The sequence below is a fragment of the Neltuma alba genome, unplaced genomic scaffold, assembly GCF_004799145.2.
Source record: "Neltuma alba isolate B1F8T4 unplaced genomic scaffold, ASM479914v2 tig00011373_pilon, whole genome shotgun sequence".
NCBI classification, from domain to species: domain Eukaryota; kingdom Viridiplantae; phylum Streptophyta; class Magnoliopsida; order Fabales; family Fabaceae; genus Neltuma; species Neltuma alba.
In genome coordinates this window covers 75,354-103,189 of record NW_021636067.1, presented here as the reverse complement: position 1 = coordinate 103,189, position 27,836 = coordinate 75,354, and the positions used below count along the sequence as shown (strand labels likewise).

General features: G+C 32.6%; 4 protein-coding genes and 1 pseudogene across 4 annotated transcripts; 1 reads left to right on the top strand and 4 right to left on the bottom strand.

Annotated features, from left to right (window-relative positions):
- Positions 1–254: 254 nt before the first annotated feature.
- LOC114712558 (pectinesterase QRT1-like) lies at positions 255–2,010 on the bottom strand. The gene is made up of 5 exons (XM_028897115.1): positions 1,712–2,010; positions 1,261–1,456; positions 965–1,168; positions 500–735; positions 255–402 (listed from the first exon to the last, which is right to left on the bottom strand). The coding sequence occupies exons 1-5, from the start codon at positions 2,008–2,010 to the stop codon at positions 255–257; spliced, it is 1,083 nt and encodes a 360-aa protein (XP_028752948.1).
- Positions 2,011–7,958: 5,948 nt separating this feature from the next.
- On the top strand, positions 7,959–11,328 carry LOC114712551 (30S ribosomal protein S10-like; annotated as a pseudogene).
- A 1,618-nt stretch (positions 11,329–12,946) lies between these two features.
- LOC114712557 (uncharacterized protein At2g29880-like) lies at positions 12,947–13,893 on the bottom strand. The gene is made up of 2 exons (XM_028897113.1): positions 13,612–13,893; positions 12,947–13,516 (listed from the first exon to the last, which is right to left on the bottom strand). The coding sequence occupies exons 1-2, from the start codon at positions 13,891–13,893 to the stop codon at positions 12,947–12,949; spliced, it is 852 nt and encodes a 283-aa protein (XP_028752946.1).
- A 351-nt stretch (positions 13,894–14,244) lies between these two features.
- Positions 14,245–16,226, bottom strand: LOC114712556 (uncharacterized). Its single transcript, XM_028897112.1, has 3 exons — positions 16,194–16,226; positions 15,147–15,261; positions 14,245–15,002 (listed from the first exon to the last, which is right to left on the bottom strand). Exons 1-3 carry the CDS (start codon positions 16,224–16,226, stop codon positions 14,245–14,247), a joined length of 906 nt encoding a protein of 301 aa, XP_028752945.1.
- Positions 16,227–17,083: 857 nt separating this feature from the next.
- LOC114712549 (serine acetyltransferase 1, chloroplastic-like) lies at positions 17,084–18,387 on the bottom strand. The gene has a single exon (XM_028897107.1). The coding sequence runs from the start codon at positions 18,311–18,313 to the stop codon at positions 17,327–17,329; it is 987 nt and encodes a 328-aa protein (XP_028752940.1). The 5' UTR covers positions 18,314–18,387; the 3' UTR covers positions 17,084–17,326.
- Positions 18,388–27,836: the final 9,449 nt, after the last annotated feature.

The window sequence follows — 27,836 nt, the reverse complement described above, 5'->3', positions numbered from 1 at the left end:
GAGACATATAATGAAATGTTCTAATGTTTATAATAGATACAACTTGAACATCTTTGAATATCTAACTCTAAACTTGTGGTTCACATGTAGCTTTGACAGATATAAGAAGTATACTTTTCACATTTAGAACTTGAACATCTAACTCTGAACTTGACAAATAGAAGAAGTAAACTTTTCACATTTGGCAACGTGTCTACTTTTTATTTTGTTCTTCTGTGCAATGAATTTTAGTGAAGATGACCTTATTGTGAATGCTACAATCTGAGCCATTTGTCTCCATTTATGAAGTTTCTGTCCAGAAAAGGCCTTGCTTCCTCAAAAGTGAAAGATTTTGACCATGGTACTCTTCCACTTCTATCTGCTCCTTTTCCTTGGCACTGAAACTCTCCAAAAAGTGCAGTCCTGAGACATCACATTGCATCCATTGAGTATTACATTTGGAATAGTAATGCAAAAAAATGAGATTTGAGAAGGCTTAATAGTTTAGTTTAATTTATACTTCTTTCTGGAAGGGTGATTCCATTCAGTCCATCCTTGTGGGATTATAATGTCATCCATATGACAGTTTGAATATATGATTCTTGAGTAGTCTCCCCATGCTCTCCCAAGGTAGACCTTACCAGTTCCTTGGATTGAACAGCCTACGAAAGAGAAGCCTGTTTCTTCACTGGGCGTATCCCTGTGATGAGCTGCAATTGCTCCATAGCTATCGGCTGTCGACTTAAGACGACAATCCTAGTCAGCAAATACCAACCTCAAGCGTCAGAATCATGTACACTAGCATGTTACAAGTCCCACACAGAAGCTTCACAAGTAAAGTGTGGTTTATAAGTTTAAGGAGCTCTCTCATTTGCTTTTAGGACATGCTCAGTAGTAAAACTCGACATAGTTGAAGAAAAATTACAGGGGATCTGGATGCAAGGCATAATACAAGGACTTTTGTGTTGAAATGACATAAACTGACCTCATAGAGTGATTTTGCACTGCCACAAATGAAGTCAATTTTTCCTTGGATGAAACATTTGAGGAAATAATGAGTTCCTGTGTTATCCAAAAGAGTGTCTTGTGTTCCCAAGATTCTAACTTGGTAGAACATGGCTCTGTCACTATCTACCCTCAAAGCTACTCCCTGCATTCCATGTCCACCAGCCTCTGCAACCACAGAGTTCTGCAACCAACCCCACAAAAAAATTTAATAAATTTCAATCTTTTTTGCAGTATTACTGTCAGTCTGGTAACATAAAGGTTAATTTTTTTCACCTCGAAAGTGATCCTATTTGCACAGAAGTAATTAGATTCTACGGCCACTGTTGCTGAACCGTAAGTCCCTAGTTCTTGGCCATTTGACCCAATGTCTGATGACTTGCTGTTCCAAGTAATCACAACACCATGCGTTTGATTTCTTTTCCCTATGAATGAGACATATGGCTTGTTCTTTGGTACAAACACCTTTTCTCTGCATTTTTACAAAAAAGCAAAAAAATTAAGAAAACAAAGAACCAGCCAAAACAGCTTTGTTTTACCCACATCATACTAATGGCAGTAACCACAGAAATGCTTTCCTTGTTTGAGATTTCTGCATCAATTCAGTACCTGAGAATATCGTCTTCAGGGGACTCAATTATGTTTTTGTTCTATATATTATAGATCTTTGGGTTTGACGAATAAAATGAAGAAGAAACCGAAAGAGATAAAAGGGTTCTTGGCTGACCTGTAAGTTCCAGGGGAAATGTATATCTTCACCCTCTGTGAGTTCTGATCTGGCACCATATCCACAGCCCCTTGAACTGTAGATGAATCGCCATTTCCATTCTGGTCAACCACAATAACCTGTACATCACTTTTAGATTTTGAAGCTAAGCCATTCTCGTCCACCGTCAAATCATCCCAAGTAATGTAACTTCTCACATTCATTGACCCATTTTTACCACTTTCTGCTGCTAACAAACCCACAAAGGAAATTACCAAACCAAGCAAAGCTAAAACTCTGTATTCTGATGACAATCCCATCATCGTCACCTTCTTCTTCTTCTACTACTGCTACCTCTGAATCTCACAGATCATGAAGATGTGGCAAGCTCAAATCGAAAAACCTGGGGGGAGGGGGGAGGTTTTATATATATATATATATATATATATATGAAGTAACGTATAGTTTGGAGGTGAAGCGTTTTGGTGATGAGGACTTGAAGTGAATCTTATTATGGAATGAAACACAAAGAAAGAGACGTTCAAATTACAAGTAAGAAAATGGAATGCGAAGATGGGGTTTGAGATTTATTGAAGGGACATTAAAAGACTGTGAGATTGTGGGGTTCGAGTTTTGGGTTTCTGATGATTGAAGCAGAAAGAGCGTTTTGTTGTTAGCAAGAGATGCTTTAAAAGTTGATCATAAAGAAGAAGAAGGTGGGTGCTATTTATAAGTTGAGACTTTTCACAGAAGTTGGTAACAAAAAGTGCGGCAGCAAAATGGTTATGAAATGCTTTGCTTGCTCCGAATAATTATTTTCTTCTTTGGCGTTTTAAATGTCTCATTAAATTCGTATAATCTCTTCGACTACGACTCAACAATCATGTGCTGCTTTTTTTTTTTTTTTAAAATCTAAATGTTCTTTAGAAAAAAGAATCAAGTAATAAAGTCAATGTTAAATTAAGCGGTGCTGCAATTGTACCTTGAAAAATATTATGTTTATAAAGGACTAAATTATGCAAAAACCTCCTGACCTTTGAAACTTACCAATAAAGCTCCTTAAACTTTTATATTTTTGCAGATCATTCTCATACTATAATTTTTTTGTTCATTATTTATCTATAGATGACTTAAAATATAAGGACTTTGTCTCCGTATAATTGAAAGTTTGGGAGGTAATATACATACAACAGCAAAACTTAAGGGGAATTGAAATTAATTATTATTAAATTTCAAAGGTTAAGAAATTTATTTGTATATTGTCCTAAATTCATCAAGTTTTATGTAATTTAGCTTTTATCATGAATATTGGAAGGTATTAATTAAGATAGTATTTTTAATATTGAAGTTGCTTCACAATATAATTAACAATAGTTTCATGACGCTAGAAAATATCAGTCAATGAAAAAGACGTTCAACATATATTTTAATATTTGAAATGGGAGTTTTGGCCAGAAAAATATCAAGTCGAAAAAATACTTTAATTTAAAGGTTAAGAAATTTATTTGTACATTGTCCCAAGTAATGTACTTTAATTTAAAAGTTTTCAAGGTCGGCAATATGCATATAAATCTTTTAAATTATATGCTCTCCTTTTAAATCCTTTTCTTTCTTTTCTTTTTTTTTCCTTTGGTGCGCGTATAGGCCCTTTAAAGCTTTGATTTATATGCATATAAACCCCTTAAACTTTAATATATGTGCTAATTAATGAATAATGAATAAAATTACTAATCGAAGAGTTATCTGCATAAATGTAAGCGTTTAAAGGGTTGCATAAATCCCAACCATCAAAATTTATGGATGTTATATATACCTAACATATATAAAGTTGAGGAGAATTATGTATATATGATTTTATGTCAAATTTTAAAAGGTTTTAAATCATATCATTTAGCACATTACATTCCATCCTTATCATCTAATCTTTTTGGTTACTTCTTATTTTTATATGAAATATCCTTGTAAGAATTATATTTCATCTCTCCTTTTTATCTTCCATTCCTTTACACTCTATGCACCAAACTTATGTTTATACATGTTTGGTAGGAAGACAAAAAGCTTGTATGTATTAGAGAAGCTATTGCAATATGTCCCGAGAAAAAAATATTTTTATTACTTATCTAATGGAGATTGTGTTAGATTATTGATTATATTTATAATACATTTTTTTATTAATTTATTATTTTTTTATCAAACATAATTATATTTTTTGTTTTATATTTATACCATGTCCAACATAAATTATTCCATCCTATTTTTATTTTCTCTTATCGTTTTATGGCGTGTACCAATTGAATCGTTTTATTTGGTGTGTGTGTTTGTGCATATCTTTTGGTTTGGATATTTGCCTATAATATGCCAAATCCTTTGGATGGAACGGATATTGATGATAAAGTCAGCGGCCATTTAATTTGAGGCAAAAGGCATAAATAAGAAGTGCTCATGAATGTGCTTCAAAGTCTTCTTCTCATGATCATTTTTTTCTTCACACGAGTACTCTTCATATATGGATATTATTGAATAATTTTGGTCGAGAAAGAAATTGAGAGAGATGATAAGATATTTTCATTTAATCAAAGACATTTGAGAAAATGATTGGATAGTGTTAAGAAAATTAACTAATTTTAAATAATTTTTTAAATTTATATAAATTAGTGAAATGCAACGTATAAATATCAATGAAATGGTAGTGCAAATTTCACTATAAACAAGATCTTATATTTAAAATCAGAAGAAGTATATTGTTGTTGAGAAAATACACACATTTCCTCTTATCTTAAATATAGAAGCCAATTAAGTGCAGGTAAGTTTAGTTTCAAAACGTAAATATAGACATTTATTTAATTTATCTCTCAAATTTATACAAGATATTTATTTATTTTAGTCCTAAATACAAAATATTTATTTTTATCTCTCAAATATATTAATTTTCTAAAAAATATTCCTATTGATTGTACAAAACAATGGAGTTCCATCAAAGAGTAATTACAATGTACATACATAATTAAGTAAAAAGTATTCTAGAAATATCAGCCCATATTTATTACAAATCACTATCTTAACCAATTTTTTTAATATCCACAAAATTAATTATCTAGTTTTTAAATTAAGAACCCGATGGAGTCCTTACATTTAATATCAAAAGGACTGAATGATGATGATATGGACCACATATGCTTTGAGGGAGCACGTAATGGAGGACGTATAAAATGATCGTTTTCTTGTTTTAGGTGAGGAGACATCACACAAATACAAATAAGGAGTTTTGTACCACCCTATGTATCATCATAATCATATTCAAAGGCCTTGAGTTGAATTTTGCGGCTTGTAATGATTTAGTTATCGCGGGATACTTTTCCCCTCCACCCTCTGTCCAAGTCTTTAATATGGACATGTGTTTTTTAATGTTTGGTCCTGCCCCAGCTTTGATCTAACTTCAATCTTATCTTTTTTTTTTTTTTTTTTTAAAACAAATTGGCTTGGGTTAGTTAAGAAATGCATTTGAATGGGATAAGGAGGAAGATTGGCAACTAGAGTACTCCAAAAAGATATTATCTATGTATCACATCATAGATTAAGAAGAATGTTTGGGTTTAAGATTTGTTGCCATGCTGAGATTTGTAAAATGCTCAAATCTACTGTATTAGAGGAAGTGATATTGTCAATATAACCTTACAGCCTAATGATATGAAAACTTTTTTATAAGTGAAAAATCGTGAGTTTGTCATCCTACTCATAATTAACCTCACACTATTAGTACATGTCCTTTTAATTCAGAAGTAAAAAGAAGAGATGAGTTTAAACAACTCAGGTTAACTTGGGTGGTAATAGCTTTTGTCCATTACTAAAGCAATTAATTAGAAATTCAACTAAACTCGTGTGTAAGTAACAAAACTTATAGTTAAAAAAGTTTTATCATTTGCCTTTAGAATATATTTGGTATGAGAAAAATTGAGTGTAAAAAAAAAAATGGAGTATTGGGGTTAAAAGCTTTGATTTTTCTTGCCCATTTATCTTACATATTTTTTATTAAAATTTTATAATCCTATTTTTAATTTTTCTTAAAAAAAAACTCATTAAAATTTTTTTTCATTCCCTCCCTCTTCCCATTTATTTTTCTCATACCGAACAAATTATTAGAATAAAGAAGATAATTTCCACTATGAGGGAGATCTAATCTTTATGCCAGAGAACAGGTGAATTTATGAGAATTAAAAGAAAAATATAAATTTTCTTAACTTTATAAAAGCAGTTATCTGGAAAATCAAAATATGTCTGAGGGATTAAGTTCGGTCCTCTCTCTGCACGTACCACAAAGATAGAGCAATGATGAATAAATCTTGGGATCGTCATTCCCTTTAACTGACATTTTACTTCATCTTTGGGTTTTGATTTGATTTCATCAAAAGGGTTTAGTCAATAAATGTTAAAGGATTTGGTCAACATCACAAAGATTGAACCAGCTCAAATTTCAGAAAGAAAAAAACAAATTCGTGACAATAATTACTTTTAATCCTCAATTATGATTTCTTGTTTTTTTTTGTCCTTATATAAAGTGAAATTGAGATACAATAACTTGATGACATTAACGTTTCAAAAAGAAACAAAGATTCAACTTCAATGTCCTTTTCTTTTATGTTGGATTAAGATAAGGGAATTTGTTGTATTAATGGTTAATCAAAATTTTAATACGCAAATGGTTTTATAATTTAATATTTATATACATAAATAATTTTAATTTTTGAAAAAATTTTAATGATGTTTTAATTATATATTTCTATTACTATTACTATTACTAACATAAATCGGATAAATTTAGATTATATAGTTACATTAAAGTTATAAAATTTAATTAGATTAATGAATAATTTTAACAATATGATCTAAATTAAAAATATAAATGACATTATAAAATAAACACATATTGTTGGATTAAAGTGCATTCTTGTCTCAAAAATATTCTCAAAGGAGCTATAATCATCATAAATTAGCGAAGCAATTTATGATAATGACATGATTTTTCAAAATCAGGGTAATGTTATTTTTTAAGTAGTCAGCATTGCCTTTAATTTTGGTATAATTTTAATAGTCAATATTGAATTAACTAATTAGGATACTTTTTTTTTTTTTACCAAACACTTAAAGTTAAAAAAGGAAAACATTGCATCAAATTTAACAAATCACATGCGTCCATAATATTTTCTTTAGGGGTGCCTATGGCTCCATTAGAAATATACGGGGTTTAAATGTTCTTATCAGTTTTTAATTCTATTTTGTGTGTGTGTGTGTGTGTAATTTTTTTATGAACGGCATATTCTCTGGACTATTTCCGCAGAATGTGGACTCTGGCTGTAGTCTATTAAGAGGTAAATGATACTCCTTCGGTCCTTAATATATGACTCAATTGTTGAGTTAGTTTTGGTCATAAATATAAGACCTATTTCTCATATTTATTAATTTTCTCTAAATTATCCCTATGAATACTCCCTCAACCATAATCAAGTAGAAGAGGAAGAAGGGGTATTAAGAAAGATGATTATGGTATTTTAGGAAAAACATGTTACATTTCTTATAATTAACTAACTTATCTAACTTCCATAATCTAATCAAATTAGTTAAATAGATCTTATATTAAGAACCGAAGGAATACAATTTTAACAATACCAATGGCTAGTCTTTTTACATTATACCGAACCAATGTTCAAATATTTCTTACGAATAGAATTGTCTTCAATAAAATATAGAAAAAAAACCATGTAAATTGAAAAATTGAATGACATTATAAAATTATTTTAAACACTGTTAACATATTAAATTTAATTTTTAAAAATAGCAATGATCAGTAGAAAAAGATAATTATTTGAGACTAATTTAATCGGGGTTAGAGAAACTGAAAAATTATTTTAAATAATTAAGAAATCTTATACAAAATTAGAACATTAAAGTTGCACTTTATTTTCCCCCGGAGTAAACAACATTTTTTTGGGTACAAAACAATTTACTTTTTCGGTACACAAAACAATTCTTGATCAATTATTCATTCTCAAGTCTGTTTCTGGGGGACTAGGACTTTGGCCCACATTAGAGGCCCATTTGAACATATTTGGGCCCATTATTCCTCGATCAGGCCCATTATTAGAATACCGTCTGAACAAGTTTGGGACATTGTTTCTAGCGAAGGAATTCACAATGCGGTAGACAGCAGAATGCCTTTTATTTTAAAAAAAAATAAAAATAAAAAACTGTTGCGGATAACTCAGTTGGGGGAGCGAAGAGGACATCGCCTATCACTTCACTGGCAAGGCTGAGGGGAAAGCAGAATTAAGAAGAGCTTCAATGGCTGTTTCTTCCCTATCTTCTTCGACATTAGTCCCTTCTCTTTCACTGCTCTCATCGCCTTCGTTGAATTCGAAGGCAAACTTCTCCTTTTCCTTCTTCCACACTGGTACTAACACCTTTAAGCTTCAAAGCTCAAAGCCTCTGCTATCTTCAACTAGGGTTTATGCTGCTCCCGAAGTATTGGATTCCCCGGATTCCGCTGAAGTTCCTCAACAAACCCCAGATGACTCCGACTCCTCCACCCTTGAGGTTTATATATTAATGCCTTTGTTTCCGTTTATCATGTGTTTCCCTGGTATTGAGTTTCCCTTTTGCGAATTTCGATGAGGAATTTGAATTTCCTGATTAAAATTTTAAATTGAGGAATTCAATGTTCTTTTCAAGCCTTGTGTCTGCAAACCTGTGGATATTACAGTTACCCTATCGATTCTAGACTAGTATCTTGCTTATGAGAAATCTTAGTAACGGGTACATAAGATGGACTTAAAACATTATCATGTTTTCTACTGGAGAATAAAGTGAAATTTGGATGTCAAGTGGGCAGTGGCATGGTGTTCCAATAATGTCTTCATGTTTCAGGTTGGAGACTTGGGGAGTCCAAGCACCTCGTCTCTTAGCATTGGTGCAGATGCAGATGCGGTATGTTCATCAATAACTTGGTGTACTCGCAGGTTTTTTTTTTTTTGGTTTAGGGGGTTGCACTTTATCAAATTTTTGGAGGGTTAAATTCCATAAATTCATTTTACCTGGACAAAGGTACTGAAGAAATTCTATAAGGGAACTGTCAGAAGCCTCTGTCTGAAAATTGGGTTTGATAAATCAGCCAGTTGCTAAATTAAATAACATAGTTCCTTGAAAATTTGGTGTCCACATTCAACAATGCAATTGACCAAAGGCACTTGGATCTGCCTATGGTTAGTCAATCTTATTGTATTATGCTTGAAGATTGTAGTTGCATGCTACTCCTTTAGCATCTCACATAGAGTGGTCTGACCAATGATTTTTCACTGCTTTAGTGTTCGACATTAGGTATTAGAATTTCATGAGATGGTTGTGTCAAATAATATAGGAAAAAATAGTTGTTGTATATCTAAACAAAATATACTGTTTATGCTGTCAAAGTCTGAAATGCCAAGCTGGTACTGTTTGTTAACCTGAAGCTGTGATCTGCTTCAGGTCAAGATGAGTGTGAAATTGAAATTTTACCATGATTTGGAGCTCACTGAACCACCTCTAACCAGAAACTAGTATATATTTATCTTAAAACTTAGTTTTATAGTTTATTTTGAATTATACAATTTATTCTCTTTTATCACATCTTTTGTGGGTTTAAGTTCACTTAGATTGTTATTATTTTAATAATTGTTCTTATGACTCTATAAGTAGCCTTAGAGGTAGTCATTTGTTAGAATTCTGCCTACTGAATAAAGTTTGAGATTATTTGCCACCTACAGTTCCTGCAGTTTCTCTCTATTTCTCCCTCCTCCTTTCCCCCGCTTGTCCTACATCATAAGGTTCTGAAGATTTGTTTGAACATTGAAGCATTGCTTTCTTTTTAATGTTGCTAACCACCAATTTTAATAATATTAAGGCCTAGCTTTCAGTTTCTGCTACAGTTTTACAAAAGTCAGATAATTTTATTAATTTGTTTGTTTCCATTCTCAGATGGCACCAAAGCAGAAGATTAGAATCAAACTTAGATCTTATTGGGTTCCCCTGATAGAGGATTCATGCAAGCAGATAATGGATGCAGCAAAAGTACCAATGCAAAAACCATGGGTCCTGTACCATTGCCAACTAAGAAACGAATCTACTGTGTTCTTAAATCTCCGCATGTGAACAAGGATGCCCGGTTCCATTTTGAGATAAGAACCCATCAGCGTCTCATTGATATTCTATATCCTACTGCCCAAACAATAGATTCTTTGATGCAACTTGATCTTCCTGCTGGTGTTGATGTGGAGGTCAAACTTTAAGGATATCTGCTTCTGGAAGTTGTTGATCATATTGCACTCTAGGTGAGCTTCATTCATCTACTCATTGTTAGAAATTATGCATCATTGCTGTAATTGGAAAATAAAATAACCCCTTTTGTTTTTCCTTTCTGCCTGCTTTGGCACGGACATTTCTATGCATATACAATTATTTTTATTTCTGGTATAATGAGCAATGGTGTCCTATGCTAGTGCTCACAAGGTTACTTTGTCAATATGAAAGCTGATTGCAGCGTTCCCCTCTATCCTTACTTTGAAATGAAGCTACGATAGTATAGTCAGACCTTCTGATTCTTTTATAAACAAAATTGTGCAGCCTTCTAGTCCAGATTTGAGCCAAATTGGGCTCCAATTACGGGGAAGCTCTCTTAACATAATCTTTTTCTTATCCAGAAGGTTTGAATTTGAAATCTTGCTTGAAGTGTTTGAGTCTTCTACCACCCAATCCAATCAAGCTTGGCAAGTATCAGCTGCGGTTTTAGATTATGACCTGTCCCAATCATCCATGCCTGATTTCCCCCTGTTGAACTCTATTTATGTAATGTTGTAGAAAGGTTATTCATTAAACATCAATAAAATTTAATCTTACCTTTGGCTGAAATGTTTTCAATCCCTTATTGCCTGGACCTGTTAATGTGGTTTTGTATGCATTTCATTGCTTTCTGACCTCTAGTAAAAGGGTTGATTTCATATAGTTTTGCTTCACTCCTTTAAATATCCACCTTTTGCTGTGAAACAAGTCTTAGAATATTCTTGTACACTGAGCGAGTCTGTTTTATTCTAACTTAAAGCTTTGGTCATAAGCCCACATAACCGTCTTCGTCAATTATGGCATTCTTTGCTGATATTTTTACATTTGATGACAATCTATCTTATTGACTTTCTGGCCATTATTGATTTTTTTTTCTCCTTTTCCTTGCATATTTATATTCTCTAAAGGAGTTTAACTTTTCATGGGAACACTTTTTTTGGCAGAGAAGAGGACATCCTTTCCAAATTAGGTTAAGTTTAACTGCAGGAACATGTGTGTTGAGCAGTATAAAAATTCGTAGATCATCCACATCAACGGCGAAGCATAATGAGAAGTCGAGTGGAATATTGATTTTGAATGAAACCACCTCGGCAATACTCTTTTCCGTTTTCATTCGTTATGTATATTTTCAGTGATTCTCCTTCAGTTGTATTAGTTATATGTCATTGAAGTTTAGTGTATTATGTTGATGGTGAGCTAAATGTGAGGCATACAAGTGCATGTGCTCTCTGCTGTTTATGAATACCATTTTAGTTTTCCAGGTTCTACTGGTAGCTCCAGCTGGATTCACCGATGAAGTACTTGCATTAATCCCAATGAAGTCATAGATTAGAGTTTAGAGGCTTGTTCCCCCCCCCCCCTTTTTTTTAATGCCCCATGTGGAATTTATGTATCCTCCGGATGGGATGATCCTATGTTTCTGTTGTTGAATTACAGTTCACACCGTATGAACAGTAACATCTCATTCACATTGATGGATAACACAACCCAGGCGACTATATTGGCAACAAATTTGTCACAACTAGGGACTGTGGCGAATAGTGCATAAAAGAAAATCAATTTTGAATTGAATCCCCCTCAAAATTTTGGGGAGAATCGTGGGATGTTTTTTTTTTAAAAAAAAGAAAATGATATGGCTAGTATGTGAATCAAAACAGGAAAGACAAGATACTAAGAAGGAATTTTATCTTACTAAGTGAGGTTGGCTATATAAATCATAACTTGTTATTGTATTCTATTAACAATCCAAGTCTTTAGATGGGTTGTTATTTAGAAAGTCTTGTTTAATAATCTCATTGAGCATATGTCTCAATTTTTTTCTATTTTTTTTAAATGACTTTAATATGTTTGATCTATCTTTTTCACTGACGTCTTCCGTGGCTTTTTTAACTTTGAACTGCCTCAAATCGTGTTCAATCATTTTGCTCTTATGTTTTGAATCATATCTTTTTTTTATGACTATAAATCTATTTCAACCTTATCTTCATTTCTGCTATTCTAATTTTATGCTCTGCCCCACCCCTCCCCCCTGAGCCTAATATTCATACAGCTCGCCTTATATGTCTCCGATAAGCCGCAATCAATCATGCACCCAGATCCAAGAGCATACCCTCACTGTTCATTGTTCAGTCAAACTTAAGACAGCTAAGGCTTTGTTTGGTTCAATGGAGGGGAGGGGAGGGGAGGTTAATTAAAGGAAGGGGAGGGGAGGGAAGAGAGGTCATGGGTTTTGTTTGGTTGGAGGGAAGGGGAGGGGAGGGGAGATTTCTTGTTTGGTTCAGAAGGGAAGGGGAGGGGAGGGGATTATAAATTGACAAATATGCCCTTATCTCTATATTTAGATTGATTTATTCTTTTATTACAATATTTATATCAAAATTATTATTTTCTAATTTATCAATTTCAAAAAAACCAATTACCTCACTTATATGTGATAAAAAATTATGATAAAACTAAAAAAAATTAGAAAATATTATATAATTATAAAAGACACAAGCTATAATATCTATATATTATATAATTATAATACACACTATGATATATAATTATAATAGACACGAGCTATAATATGTATATATTATATAATTATAACATACCACCCTCTATTAATATATACTCGTCATATCATATTACAAAAAAAAATTGCTGTCATGATAGAAATATTATATTATCATTATCAAATATCATTAGTTCATTACATAATTGGCAACATTAATGTCACCCAACATCAAAAATCACCAAATGGTCAGTAAACTAAATATTTCCTAAGTGATTCATAACAGGCAACATTAAAGTCACATAAATAGTCAGCAAACTATAAATTTTCTAAGCCATTTATAATTGGTAACATCAACATCACTTAACATCAAAAGTTTCCAAATGATTAGCAAACTAATTTCCTAAATCATTCATAATTTCCATAAGCAAATCCTTGCGCCCAACAAGGGGACATTCAACAAATGTCCTTAGTAGCCCATCATCACCCATAAGAGCTTTATAGATCTTGGCAATATAGGTTGTTGAAACGCCACAGTCTTTAATCATATTCCATACTTCTTCACCCGAAACTTGTGGAATCTTTCTAGCACTTTCTCTAATAGCTTGTGCAATTTCAGGCATGACATCCTTAATCTCACTTAATTCGGAGTCTTTTTCCTTATTTGAATTCACCTTTTGCTTCTTTTTAGATGAAGCACTTGAAACTCCAAGTGAGTTATCTTGATTGACACTGTTATCAAGTATTTCAAAATGCTCCATATTAATATTATGTTGGGAAGCAACATCTTCAATGTTGTTGCCTGTATCAAGAAATTCCTCTTCATTAATTGAATGACGTCTCTTTCGCATCTCACCTATAGTATGAGTTCCCTCCCCTGATGCTCTATTATTTCCATACAAGATGATCATCTTGTTATAATTGGGAAAGGGAATATCTCTCCAATTTGCAGCTTTAGGCTTTGACTACAAAAGAAAAAATTTAAATAATAGTCAATATTAATGAATAAATAGAGGGTTTAGATGTTAAAAATTCTCCACAATAAATAACATAAACTGACCTCAATAAGTTGATCCCACACTTCATCTTCTGCCTCCCATAATTGGGTTGATGGGTTCCAAGCAAACCCACTTAAACCATTTTTAAAAATATCATAAATTTCAGAGAAGTTCTTTTTTAAAGTTTTCCACCTGTTCTTAATCTTCTCCTTGTCCATTTCAATATCAAGTAAAGCACTCATCTCTTTCACAATGTTCTCATACGCAGTGGTTGTGAACGTGCCATTTACTTTATTGCCACAGTTATATTGTTCCATGAACGCGTCAACAAGATAATCATCCATCGCTCTTGTCCAATTCAAATATTGCTTATTGTTGTTCGGTTTGGGCGGCATTCTATTATCAAAATAATAAAACAATACGACAAACAAAAGTTATTACATTACATAAAAAATTTAAAAGCAATAAGTCTCAAACTTCAAATACAATCCATAAAAGTCTAACTACAAAATTATTACAATACAACCAAATTTAAAAGTAACAAGTCTCAAACTTCAAATACAATACATAAAAGTTGAACTTCAAAATTATTACAATACAACCAAATTTAAAAACAACAAGTCTCAAATATCAAATACAATACAACCAAATAGACATGAAACAACAAGTACATCAAAGCACAAGTTTTAAACTGATTAGGGTACATTGCCACCACGTCCCATTAGCCTATTTTGATAATCTATCCACATCTCATTTGCTATAGTATCTCTAATCAACTGTCCCCGAGCAGCCTCCTCATTGTCACCACGTCGATCACGAATATTATCATTAGACTCAGATTGAGTTGCAAGTTCATGATCTACTTCTTCTATGAGATCCTCATTAGGATCTATACTCATTAAATAGTTATGAAGAATACAACATGCTCCAATAATAAGAGTTTGAGCTTTCACTCCATAAGTAGGCTCAGCTGAATTGGCTAAAATGTCAAATCTTTTTTTCAAAACACCAAAAGCCCTTTCAATTGCATTGCGTAATGATGAATGTCGCAAATTGAACAATTCTTTATAATTTTGGGGTGGATTTCTTTCTGAAAACTCTTTCAAATGATAACGGACTCCTCTGTAGGGTGTAATGAGTCCACTAGTTAGCATGAAACCAGCATCCACAAGGTAGTATTTACCTTCAGGAATTTTCAGCTTATCCTCTCGTGTTAATGCATTTTTCATAATTCTAGAGTCAGATGCTGTGCCTTCCCATCCGGTGAGCACATAGGTGAATTTTAAATCAAATGAGCAAGCTGCTAACACATTCTGTGTTGGGAATTCTTTCCTACCACGATATCGAGGAGCATCTTTAACAGATACCTTCACACGTATGTGTGTTCCATCTATGGCGCCAATACAATCCTTAAAAAAAGGATAAAACCTCTCATTTAACCCCCCCTCTCTTTCTAGCAAGACACATAATGTTAGGAAAGCATTAGAAGTCATGCGAATGATATTGCGACTCTTTTCATTGGTGCTTAATTGGCTCATTATTTCTTCACGCACCCTTTCCCTTTCTGAACTCATACTATAACTTATTTTTCTCTTACGGCACCTCCTCCGAATAACAAGATAGACAAAAACACATGTGAGTAGTGCTATAGCTTTTTGACGCAAATCCAACCATCGACGCAAGGCTAAATTGATTTGAGATCTCCATTCCATCTAATAAACCATATAGACATGTATCCAATTAATACTAGATCACTTGAGACATGACAAATAGATTTAACATATTTAATCAGCACTATTTGACAAATAAATTATATCTATAAATCAAAAACCAAAAGGCAAATGCGTGAGAAGCATATTTTAATCAGCACTATTCGAAAAGCAGAAACTATATCTAGGCAATAGCTCAACTCAAACAAAGCAGAAACTATATTTTAATCAGCACTGGCTTCCACTGCTCGAGAAGCATCTTTAGAAAAAGAGAAGCATCATCAATCATGGACACAACAATTGGTCTGAGAAAAAAGCATTTCTTACAACACGACAGAAAAAACTCAAGAAACAGATTGAATTCAGATTTGCATTGAAGCAGAGATGCACACTACTTTTTCCCTCCTGCATCAAGTCTCCCTTTAAAGAAGCATAGACATCAAAAGGAATTCAAATAATTGATCCATGTGTCCACCCAAACACGACGTATCAAGAGCATTTTAAATTAAGATACATATTCTTTTACACCAGGAAGCAAATCTGATCCATACTTTGTAATTATGGGAAACATTATTTTCTTGAAGTTATACACGTGTTCTTAATATAAGCAAATGACATCAACTTATTGTTGACAGCTGTAACCTAACCTGAAGCTAACTAAATCAATTTGACCCCAAAAAAAAAAAAAATAATTCTCACCCTCATAGAAAGAATCCCTTGTATGTATGACAATCCCAATCACCAACGCACCATTTAAACCCCATTTAGTAGAAAGGGAATTACACGTGGAACTGGTATAAATATTACTACTTGTTAACTAGAAATAAGACAGAAGAAGAAAGGGTTAATATGTTAAATATGGAACTCGTAGAATCCCTTGGAAGCAGGATTTGACGGAGCGGTGCCCAGAAGCAGAGCCGCCGCACATGGCTTACCAAATCACTTCGGCCCCACCACCCCCTCGCCATGGTGTTATCACATCTCATTTTCTGCCCCCTTTCCACTTCACCATGCTCCTAAGCCTATCAACACACTTGATCGGCGTATGAAATTTATATAATATAACATTGATTCAATAACAAGATCCAAATGCTTCCAACACAATCGATCAATACTATAATATTATTTAACATTAAAAAATAAAATCATCAAAGTTGGAGGGATATTGGTATATGACGTAGAAAAATAAAATCATCATAAAAGACAATGCTACAAAAAGACACAAATATAATTTAACCATCCATAGCTATCTTATAGGGCAAAAGTGAAGTGCGCCGTAGGTAGTAGTGACCAAGGTGTGCCTGAAGCGGAGACGAGGAGCGAAGAAATGAGGGATAGAATCTTTGGAGGAAGCAGAGATGGACAAAGGAAGGTTTTGCCTGCGAAGATGCTTGAGAAAGAAAGGAGAAAGGGTTTCGCCTGCGAAGAAAGGAAGAGACGCAGCGTGAAAGAAAGGAGAAAATGTTTGAGGGGTAAACTTGGAATATTAAAAAATTAACATGGATATTTTTGTCCATACGAAACATAATATTTCTCTCCCCTCCAAAAAACCCCAAATTTGGAGGGGAGCAGAAAGAAGGGAGGGAAGCACTAAAAGACAAATTTTTTCCATCCCATCCCCTCTATTTTTTTCAACCAAACACACTGATCCCCTCCCCTCTCTCCTCCCCTCCCCTCAAAAACCCTCCAACCAAACACTGCGTAAAGGAAATATAAATAACAAATATCGAGTGACAGACGTCACCATGGCGGGAAATGAATGTAATAGCATCACCATCCATATATCTCTATGAAATATAAGAATTGAAGCAAGCCGTAATATTTGTAAATTATTGATAAATTATGATAATCTCATTGTTGTTAACACTCAACATAATGTACAAGGCACACATCTAGCTGTCTGACAAAAAGTGATTCTGCACCATCAAACATCAAAATTGCTAAACTATGCTCTGCTTTTGATTCCCACACGACCTTCCCCATCAGGGCACTAAGTTTGCTAACAGGAGAACGAAGATTCTCACTTGAACAAACAATTATTGCCTTATGGTTGAAGATTAGCGGCTAATTAAATAACATAGTCAGACCACTCAGAAAAATGTGAAGTATGATCCATAGTGAAACTTGGAATCTTGTCCAGCCTTGCAGGATTGGTCTTTCCTCCTAACAATCTAGCTGGGTTTCCAACTGCAGTAGTCATTGAAGGCACATCCTTCAGAACCATAGAACCAGCACCAATCTTAGCACCTTCACCAATCTTTATGTTGCCCAGAATGCAAGTGCTTGCACCTATAAGAACTCCATCGCCAATCTTGGGATGTCTATCTCCAGAAGCTTTCCCAGTTCCTCCCAATGTCACATTATGCAGAATTGAAACATTGTTGCCTATTACTGCAGTTTCTCCTACTACCAAACCTGTTGCGTGATCAAGCAAGATGCCTCTTCCAATTTTTGCACCTGGATGGATGTCGACAGCGAATACTTCAGAAACTCTGTTCTGAATCAGAAGTGCCAATGTTTTTCTTCCCTCAGACCACAATTGGTGAGCAATTCTGTGAGCTTGGATTGCCAGAAAGCCTTTGAAGTTCAGAAAGCAGTGGACATAGCTTATGCAGGCCGGGTCACGCTTTTTCACTGCCCTCAGATCATGCTTTACAGCTTCCACGATTTCTTCGTTTTCATTGAGGATTGAAACGAAGAGATCGATTAGGGTTCCGCTGGGAAGACAGGAACTGCTCAATTTGAGGGAGAGATGGTTGGCCAGAGCAGTTTCCAGCGATTGGTGACACAGAATCGAAGCGTGGTAATAGGAAGAAAGAATCGGCTCTCGTTCTACATCTAACCTTGCTTCCTCCAGCATCTTCGCCCAGAGATCATCATCTTCTCCCTCGTGGACAAATTCCTCCATAACAGAACAATCAGACAAGGTAGCCCTACAGAATTTGGCAAAGTGGAAGGAGTGATCGGTGGAGCGTCGCATGTTTAGATTCCGAGAAAGTGAGTCGGATCCGCATATGCCAACCCTTGAAGCGCCTAAACACTCACAAGCAGCCATTGGAGTGAATCAGAGAGAATGAGTTCTTGTGGGAATTGGAAGAAGGCGAAGAGAGAATATTGAGTGGGGACTTGGAAGTGGTGTGTTCTAGACTCCTCCTTATATATGCGAGCGGGAGAGAGCAGCATCATCGAGGCAAGGCGTGCTGCGCAAGAGAGGTGCAGATTCAGTGCTCCTCTTGATTTGACTTCAAAACAACATATCTATGTCACGCATGACATCACCTTCCTTCGCGGAATACAAGATTAATCAACACATGATTCTTTAAAGCCTCCACCGGCTTCTTGGAACCAGCTGTGGAGTAACGGTGCTATGGTGCTAAAGGCAGTTATGAACACCAAAAAGGGCCTCATTATTGCGAACTGAAAAGAGATTATGTGAAGATAAACATCAAGTACTTAAATTAGATAACTCAAAAAATTATTTAAATTAAAGATAATAAATATATAAAAATGTACTCCCTCCGTTCCTTATTATAAGAGACATTTGGTGCTTATAGCATGTTCCTATATATAAGAGACACTTAAAAGTTGTCTTTACTTTTTTGTGTTGATTTCCCATTTTACCCATATTTATTGTCTCCAACTCACACTCTCTCTCCTTCCCACTTCTCTTTTTTTTAATAAATTACCATTGTTCTCCCTCATGTTCTCTCTCCTTATTAATGAGGGTATTTTTGGAAAAAAAATTATACTTTTTACATATTAATTGTTTTTAACTAATTTTAACTGTTTTTCTGATCAACGTAATTCGGTTATTCGTCTCTTATAATAAGGAACGGAGGGAGTAATTAATTTTCTTTTAAAACACGAGATATGCAGGAGAGAGAATGAGGGCCAAAAAGAAGAAAGAAAATAAGTGAAGAAAAGACATGAGGGAGACATATAATTAATTAAGGATAAAAATAAAAATAAATGATTAAATGATTAGAATATCTTCAAAGTTTTGATGCTTGTATTTTAAACCGGAGTAAGTACTAATTTGTATAATTCAAATTAAGTTTTTCTTTTATTTTGAATTCTCTTTCAAAAAATTATATGAATGGGTATAAAATCTAAAACAAAAATAATATTTTAAATTTCAATTTTTTTTAAAAAAATTTTATTTAAGAACGAAGAAAATTTTTTAAAAAATGCTTCTGAAATTTTAAAATCACCAATCAAGAATAACTGCAAAAATATATAATTTTGGGAAAATTACACTCAGGTCCCACAGAGCACAATTAATATCAAAAAGGTCCCTCGAAATCGCGAAATGATTCTGAAGTCCCCAGGGACCTGTGTGTAATTAATTCTAATTGTGAAATTACGTAGTTACCCCTGTTAATTTGAATCTATTTACAACCTCAACAGTAGCTGTTAACAACCCGAGAAGAGGTGGTTAACAACCTCAACAACGCCCCTGGCATTCTACAAAGTGAGTTGTCATGAGCACTGCCGAGATTGTCAATCACGTCTTCTCGAGTTGTTAATAGCCACTGTTGATATTGTAAACGAATTGCTGCAATAAAATTAGAACCTATTTACAACCTCAACAGTGGCTGTTAACAACCTGAGAAGAGGTGGTTAACAACCTCAACAATGCCCCTGGTATTCCATAGAGTGAGTTGTCATGAGCACTGCCGAGGTTGTCAATCACGTCTTTTCGGGTTGTTAACAGCCACTGTTGAGATTGTGAACGAATTGCTGCAATAAAATTAACAGGGGTAAGTAGGTAATTTCACAATTAGAATTAATTACACACAGGTCCCTAAGGACTTCAGAATCATTTCGCGATTTCGAGGGACCTTTATGATATTAATTGTGCTCTGTGGGACCTGAGTGTAATTTTCCCTATAATTTTTAGTAAAATGTAGTAGACAAAATAATTTGAAAATTTGAAGTTTAAAGGTATTTTTTTTGGGAGATTCTCCCTAAAAATTATTTAAAAATTTAAATTTAGATTGTTGAGACTATATTTGAACGGTACCGGTCTCATCGTAGCAATGTGTTCATAATTAAAAGAGTTAAGATACATTTAGTATCTTGAAATATTTTTTTTAAGTGCATCCAGCATCTCAAAATATTTTGTAGTGCACTAGCACTCTGAAATAGTTTTTAGGTACATCCAACACTATGAAGTATTTTTTTTGTCTTAATGCTGAATACACTAAAAAATACTTTTAGATACTAGATGCATCTAAAAAGAAATACTTTGAGGTCTGACACACCTCAAAAAATACTTCAGGATATTGGATACAGTACAAAATATCTTAAAGTACCAAATATAATTAAAAAAATATTTTAAAATACTGAATGTAGTTTAATTCTAATTAAAATGAGCATTGAAAGTAGTCTCCCGATACACTCACTACCTCTAAATATTTCGTATTACTCCAGAGTCCAAATCCAATTAGTCCATTTGTCGGTTCTTTTCACTTCTATGCAATCGCTCTCTCAAAAGGACTTTATTGACCCATATCACTGATGGCTATGGGCCCACTCATGACATTTATGTGGCGGTAAATTTAGGGGAAATAAAAATTAGGGATTTTCAGTTTATGTTTTCAAGATTCCATGTAAATAAAAGAAATAAAATTAATTTACCGTTCTTTATAATTTTAATTAATTGAATTCTTATAAGTTTTTCTTTTCATTAAGTTCTTATAGGCTCATCAATTATAGATGCTGGTTCCTTAACGAAAGTTAATGTAGATGTCACTAAACGACATGTAAATTGTTACAAAAAATGAAATAAAAAGAAGTTTTGTTCAGAAAGTAAAATGATGAAACAAAATTTATTGACATAATAAAGAAAATTATTTTGCTTATAATTGACTCCTTACATATCTATATATAATATGTAATTTGGTTAATTTTGATTTTATTTGGATGCATGTCACATAATCAATTTTGTATGCTGAATGAAAACCATGTCATCAACTACTAATATTGTTTCTCTTATAAATTAATAAATTATTAAGGATCAATATTCATAATTAAAAACATTATATGGATTCAATAAAAAGGGGTAGAAACTATAGTGACAATAAGTTGAAATTTTGGAGACTTTCATGTTAAGTTTCTCCATATAAAATTATTTAACTACCTTAAGTTTGGAGTTAGGAGTTGGTGGTTGGTGATTAGACTTATAACGAGCTATTTTAGATTGGTGTTTGTAATAACTTTGTTGTTTGATGAATGAATGAATACTTCTTCTGGCCAAAAAAAAAAAAACAACTAAAAAATCCGTATGTATTATATGATTGGACAATTGGATTGTAAATATATACATAAGTGAAGAAGTTATTTTATTATTATAATTCACGCACTCATTATATCTTTAATAGAGTATTCGAACTCGTAACTCTAAGTTTAAAAAAAAAGATTAAACAGACACAATGTTATTAATCTCTAAGGCCTCGACAAGTAAGTGAAGAAATTATACTCCTTTGGTTTAAAATTATAGAGCATACCCTATGAAATAGTATGTTTAAAAATAAGGCATTTTTAGGCTTAAGGTGTAATAATACTTTTTTAAAAAAAAAACCCTAATAAGTATTAAATTAAGAACTAATATTAATCATGTGAGACACCACATTAAGTTAGGTAAACATGAAAGATTTATAGTTTTTAATGATATTAACTAATTTATTGGGATCTACATTGATTAAAAAAATGTCTTATAGTGTTTTTAATAAAAGACTGATATTAATAAGAAAATGCAACATTATATGTACATATTGAAGAAAAACAGTAAAAAAATAAAATTAGCAAAAAGAGAAAATTAAACGAGGGATTAATAACTACAACATCTAAAGTAGAAAATAATTTACAGAAAACAAGGATTTGTGAATGATGATTCTAGTTGCTCCTTCTACTAAGTTACCAATCTCTGCTAGTTGTTTGATGGAAGCCAAAATCTGTAGTGATTGATCACTAGAAGAGAAGAAAGGAGAATTAACAACCAACTAAGAGAAGATTGCAAACATTATATTGAAAGAATGATCCCCAAAGTCTATGAATCGATTGAAAGTATTAAGAGTCTGGCCATGCAAACAAATCCTTGAATGATGGCTTTGCTTCTGGTTTAACTTTATTAAGATGAAGCCCAAGAGAGAGTTGGAGTCAAAGGAGAAACTTTCCAGACTAGAGAAAAAGCCATATTGAGAATAGATAGCGTGTTTGATCTTGGGCAAACAACAGAGAGGATTTGATATATATATATATATATATATATATATATATTCTCATAAAGGGCAATGTTCCCTTCTCCAAATAATGTTAATAAGAATAACAATACCGTTAATAAGATACAGATGATTGTCCTGATACAAATTAGAAAGGGTATTCTTTAACCACATAGGAAAGTGCTGAATGCTAGTGTTATCAAATTTATTGAGAAAGCATTCAAATCAAATTGCTCTGGGGAAAGGGCAAAGAAAGATTAAATGATCTATAGGTTCCTCCTAATGACCAAATAAGCATGGCCCAGTTGTGTTGAGGTGATGTTGTTGAAGAATATCATAGGATGGTAAAGCACCGTGCAAGAACTTCTCAACAAGCAAGAGAAATTTAACAGGCAGAGATATAGACCACAAGAATTTCCAAAAGGGATCTTGAACACCAGAGAGGGTTGCCTCAGACATAAAGAATATCCACCTTTAACCATGTATATTCCAGATTTATTCCTTCCAAGAAATTTGATCAGGGATATTTACAAAGGAAAAGGAATGTTGGTAATAGTTAGCAACATGAGGATGGTATAAGGAACGTGCCAATCTATGATTTCCATTGAATCAGACTCCAACAAAGGAATATGCATTAGGAGATTAGCCGCTACTTGAAGATGAGCAATTAAGAGAGGCAGATCCTGATTGCATCGGCCACCGTAAAGGTGGTAAGAGTATGGAAGATCCATTTTCTACTTTCCATTTGAGGTTATTAACAATGATATCAATATGTTAGTTATCTTGACGATATTCAAGAAGAATCGTATGGCTTCTCAGTAATGACTGAAGCTTGATGATCAATGTATTTTACCTTCAAAGTGGTCGCAAGAAGAGACGGATGAGATGAAGAGATGATTCTCCAAACTTGTTTAGAAATTAAGGCTTTATTGATCAAATGAGAAGCTCGTAAGCCTAAACCACCCTCATTAATAGCAAGAAAAGATTATCTTTTGAAGCAAATGAATCTTCTACACATCACCTGTGACTCTTCAGAAGAAATCTATGCAATGAGAGTTAATGCGATTACATATGTTTTATAGTTTTAAATGTGGGGCATAATTTTCAAGAAGTATATCATTCTAATTATTTATGTCCTTTGTAAAATAAGCTAAACTTCTAGTAGGTTTTATCTCTTTTACACAGTTAAAAATAAAGATAATCAATGTATGTTTTACTTTCGTAATATTTTTATCACGTCAAACTCACCGTTAACCTACTCATTATTCTTAAAATGCTATGTTTGCCTTTGAAAAACATTGAACTTCTAGAATTTTATAAAAAGAAATATAAAGAAGCAATCAGTAAGTCACCAATGCAACATCCTAAAATTGTAAGTCAAGATTTAATGATATTTAAGCTTGAATTGAAGGGGAAAAGCTAAGTGATTCACTACTACAAAAAATACTTTTAACGTCATCATTTTATGGTGGTTAAAAGAAAAACGCCATTTAAAAAAGGAACGTAACATTTTTGTAATTAAAAGATAGTAATTGAAAAGTATTTTTTAACAATGGTTATTAATATAACTACCATTAAAAATATTTTCACAGTGATTATTAATATAACCACCTTGAAAAGTGATCCTGTAGTTTGAATAAATCCAATTGCGTGTTAAGTTTCAGAGTTTTCACTGTTGTGCCATGGTCTCTTCCTCTATCCCACCACTCAAACTGTATTTTCCAGCAAAATCTCACCGTATACCATTGTTTTTGCCCTCTGTTCGTCACATTTTGCCTTGCGCAGTGTTTTGTCATTCAAACTCGCCTCTTCTCGCATTTTACTTGTCCCCATATCATGAGTTTCCTCTTCATTTTTTTATTGTTTGGATGTTTGATGATTAAATTTGAAATGTTATTATCATATGGGTTGATGATTTTACATTTGGACACTTTACATTGTTATTTTGAGTATCTTATATGCTTAGAGGGTTAGTTGGTGACATTTAGAATTAGGAAACTGTAATTACTTCTTATACACGGTATTAGTAACATGTTTAAATTTTTAAAATTGATTAATTTTTAAGTTTGCAATTTTTTAAATAATTTTTGATATTTATTTTGAATTTTTGTCAGATTTTTGTGATAAATTTTGATATTTATCACTAAATAATTTGTCAAGTGTTTGGCCAATTTTTTTATGTTATGAACTTTAATAATGATAAAGTGTTGTTTCAAATTTCATGACAATGAATATCATTTGTACTCCTGTTTGAATTTAGAAGTTTTAGCTTTATGAATCTTTATTTATGAATAGTTTGAGGTTGTTGCTTTGTTTGTATGGTTATAATTGTTTAAATTTGTCTTGTATTTGCTTCTTATATTGTTGGTTAGTTAATTGATTGATTTGTCCTTTATTTAAATTATTTGGGATTCCTTATATTCAGGGGAAACTCCGTCAAAATTTTTATAAAATAAAAAAGGTATTCCCTTTAACTTATAATTAAGTATTAGTCAATTTTAGTTTATTGACTAACACTATCATTTTATTTATTTGAATATTCGAACGAAGTAGTTAGAATTAAATTTGACAACTTTGCTCATTGACTTTGTAGAACAATAAATTGTAGTTAGATAAAAGTTAGAAGAATTAGCAAAGAATATGAGGATGGGGCTAAAAGTTTCCTGAGTTTGCTAAAAGAAATGTTCATAACAAAAGAGATGGTTTATACTGATTTCCTTGTATCAAATGCTTAAACAATAATTGGCAGAGTATTATTGAGATAAGAGAGCATCTTATCTGTGATGGGATAAATTTAAGGTACATAAATTGAATATGACATGGCGAAATTAGAAAAACTACTTTGTCTGAAAAGGAGAATGTTGTGAATAATAGTTTTGGTCATAGTATTTCGAATATGTTCCATGATATAAGGTTCGAGTTCTTTACCAAGTTCTCTCCCACATGTGAAAGCTTGCTTAGTGATGTAGAGACGCCTTTACGCCTAGGGTGTAAAGATGATTACACAAAGTTGACAACCGTTGAAGTTGATGAACTTAAAGGTAAAAAATAGTTGGATCGATACTAGTTTCACTTAATTGCTAGAGTTGTTGAGTGATGTTCTTCTTAAAGGGAATTCACTTTCAAAAGAAATATATGAGGCAAAGAAATTTTTGTGTCTAATAGGTTTGGAATATAAGATATACATATGTGCTTAATGACTGCATATTATTAGAAATGAATATGAAAGGTTGAATAAATGCCCTAAATGTTGTACTCCAAGATACACAGTGAAGAAAGATGGTGGTGAATGTGATGAATAACCAAAGGTTCTTCTTTAAAGGTGTTGTGGTATTCTCTAATAATACTATAGTTTAAGTGTTTTATTTGCTAATGTCACAAAAGCAAAGAATTTGAGATAGCATTCTGATCAGAAAATATGTTATGGAAAACTTTCTCACCAATAGATTCTCCTCAATGAAAAATAATAGATCAAAAATTTTCTTAGTTCGGTAGTACAAACAAAATTAATCTATATGGTAATCTCAATAGCACACATACAAATAACCATCGTTAAAAGTCAGACTTTTCACAATGGTTATTATTTTAAAACTACCGTGAAAAATTAATTTTTCATGACAATTATAACCGCCATGAAATGCTTTGCTTATAGCATCGACAGTATTCATTATGCCTCAAAAACCATCGTGAGAAGCTCTTTTAACCTTTGTCAAAAGTCTTTTTTGCAATAGTGATTAAACCTTAAATTGTATGGGAATAAAAGTGAATATTTTGTTTGAGGTTATTTGAGCATAAAGTACAAAAGATGATGATTGAAAGCCACATCCTTTAGACTTTTCGTAACAGTCTTGAAATTTGAAACATTTTAAAATATTCAAACAATAATATGTGTTAATGATTCTTTTTGTATTTAAAAGTAGCGATTTCAGCCTTTCTAATGAATTCTAATTTTCAAATTTTGAAAATGTATAGAATTAATTATGAATTTTTGAAACTAGGTCACTTTGTTATTTATAAAATTTTGAAATCATCATTTTCAAGGATCAAATTATAATATTTTCGAATAATTTATTTTGTATTGCAATCTAAACATTTTAACTTTCCAAAAAAATCTTAATTTGTAATTTTGGGATATCTATGGAATAGTTTTGAAGTCGAGCCATCTTGTCTATGTCGTTGACCATAATGAACACACAAAATCTATTATAAATCATATCCAAAAACAAAACAAAAACAAAAGGGTTTTTGAGAGGTGGTGACTTGGGCTCTCTAAGAGCTTTGATTTTTGACTTAGGAGGAGCATTTTTTAGGTTCTTAACATCTCAGTAAGTGATTCCAACCTTTTTTCCACCTATCTTAGTTTTTCAGATTTAAAGTTTTGCAAATCTTGGGTTTGAGTGGAATTTGAAATGGGCTGAAATTTCACCAAATATTTTAAATCAAATGAATTATTGGGACCAGATTAAGTGTTTAATTGGTTTAATTTTCGTTAGAATTTATTTTTGTGAAAATTTGAGCTAGGGTTTGGTTCTTGAATTGGGATTTTGATTATTTATGATTATATGATGATTAAAACTGAGGTTTGAGGATTGTATTATGTTAATATGAGTTAGAATTGATATTCAATTGGTTTAGAATATTGATTTGAATTGATTTTTAGATTTGGATATTCTTGAAGATAAACCCTAGATGGAAAAATTGGGGCTTTTGATTAATTGGTATAATTAGGAGTCAATTAAAGATTCTTATGAGTTGTGGGACCTTTTGAGATGGTTTATTGAGTTTGGTTTTTTTAATTTGAAGTTGAGAGGAGTTGAGGGTTAAATTAGGATTTTGAGTCCTCAATTGTCATTATTAACTACCTTATTATTTGTTTACTCATATGTGGTAATGGTGTTTCTGTGCACAGGATGTCTTGATTGTGGTAAGCTATCATCGCTAAGCAAGAGGTAACCACTTTTACTCATTATATATACTAATATGTTGTTTATGAATAGTTTTGTTACTTTGAAAGATATGTTAACATGCACTTGAAATTATGTTCATATAATGGAATTAAATAAGTCTTGTAGAATTGGGTTTTGAAAATGCAATCCTTTGAGTTCATGATATCATGAAATCACTATGGGCTTTGATTTGGAAAAGAATTATTTGATTTGGATTTTATGAAATGTATTCTTGAGTATAATGCATATGATGAAAATTAGTAAGTGATCTATATCTATCACTGTCACGTAATGAGTGTCTCTATTAATGCATAATAGTTGGCTCCTTATGTTCCCACAAAGAGAGGAAATGGCCTCTATAGGTCTCAAGATTTCTTTATATCCCTATAGTGAGGAATCGCCTTTTTGG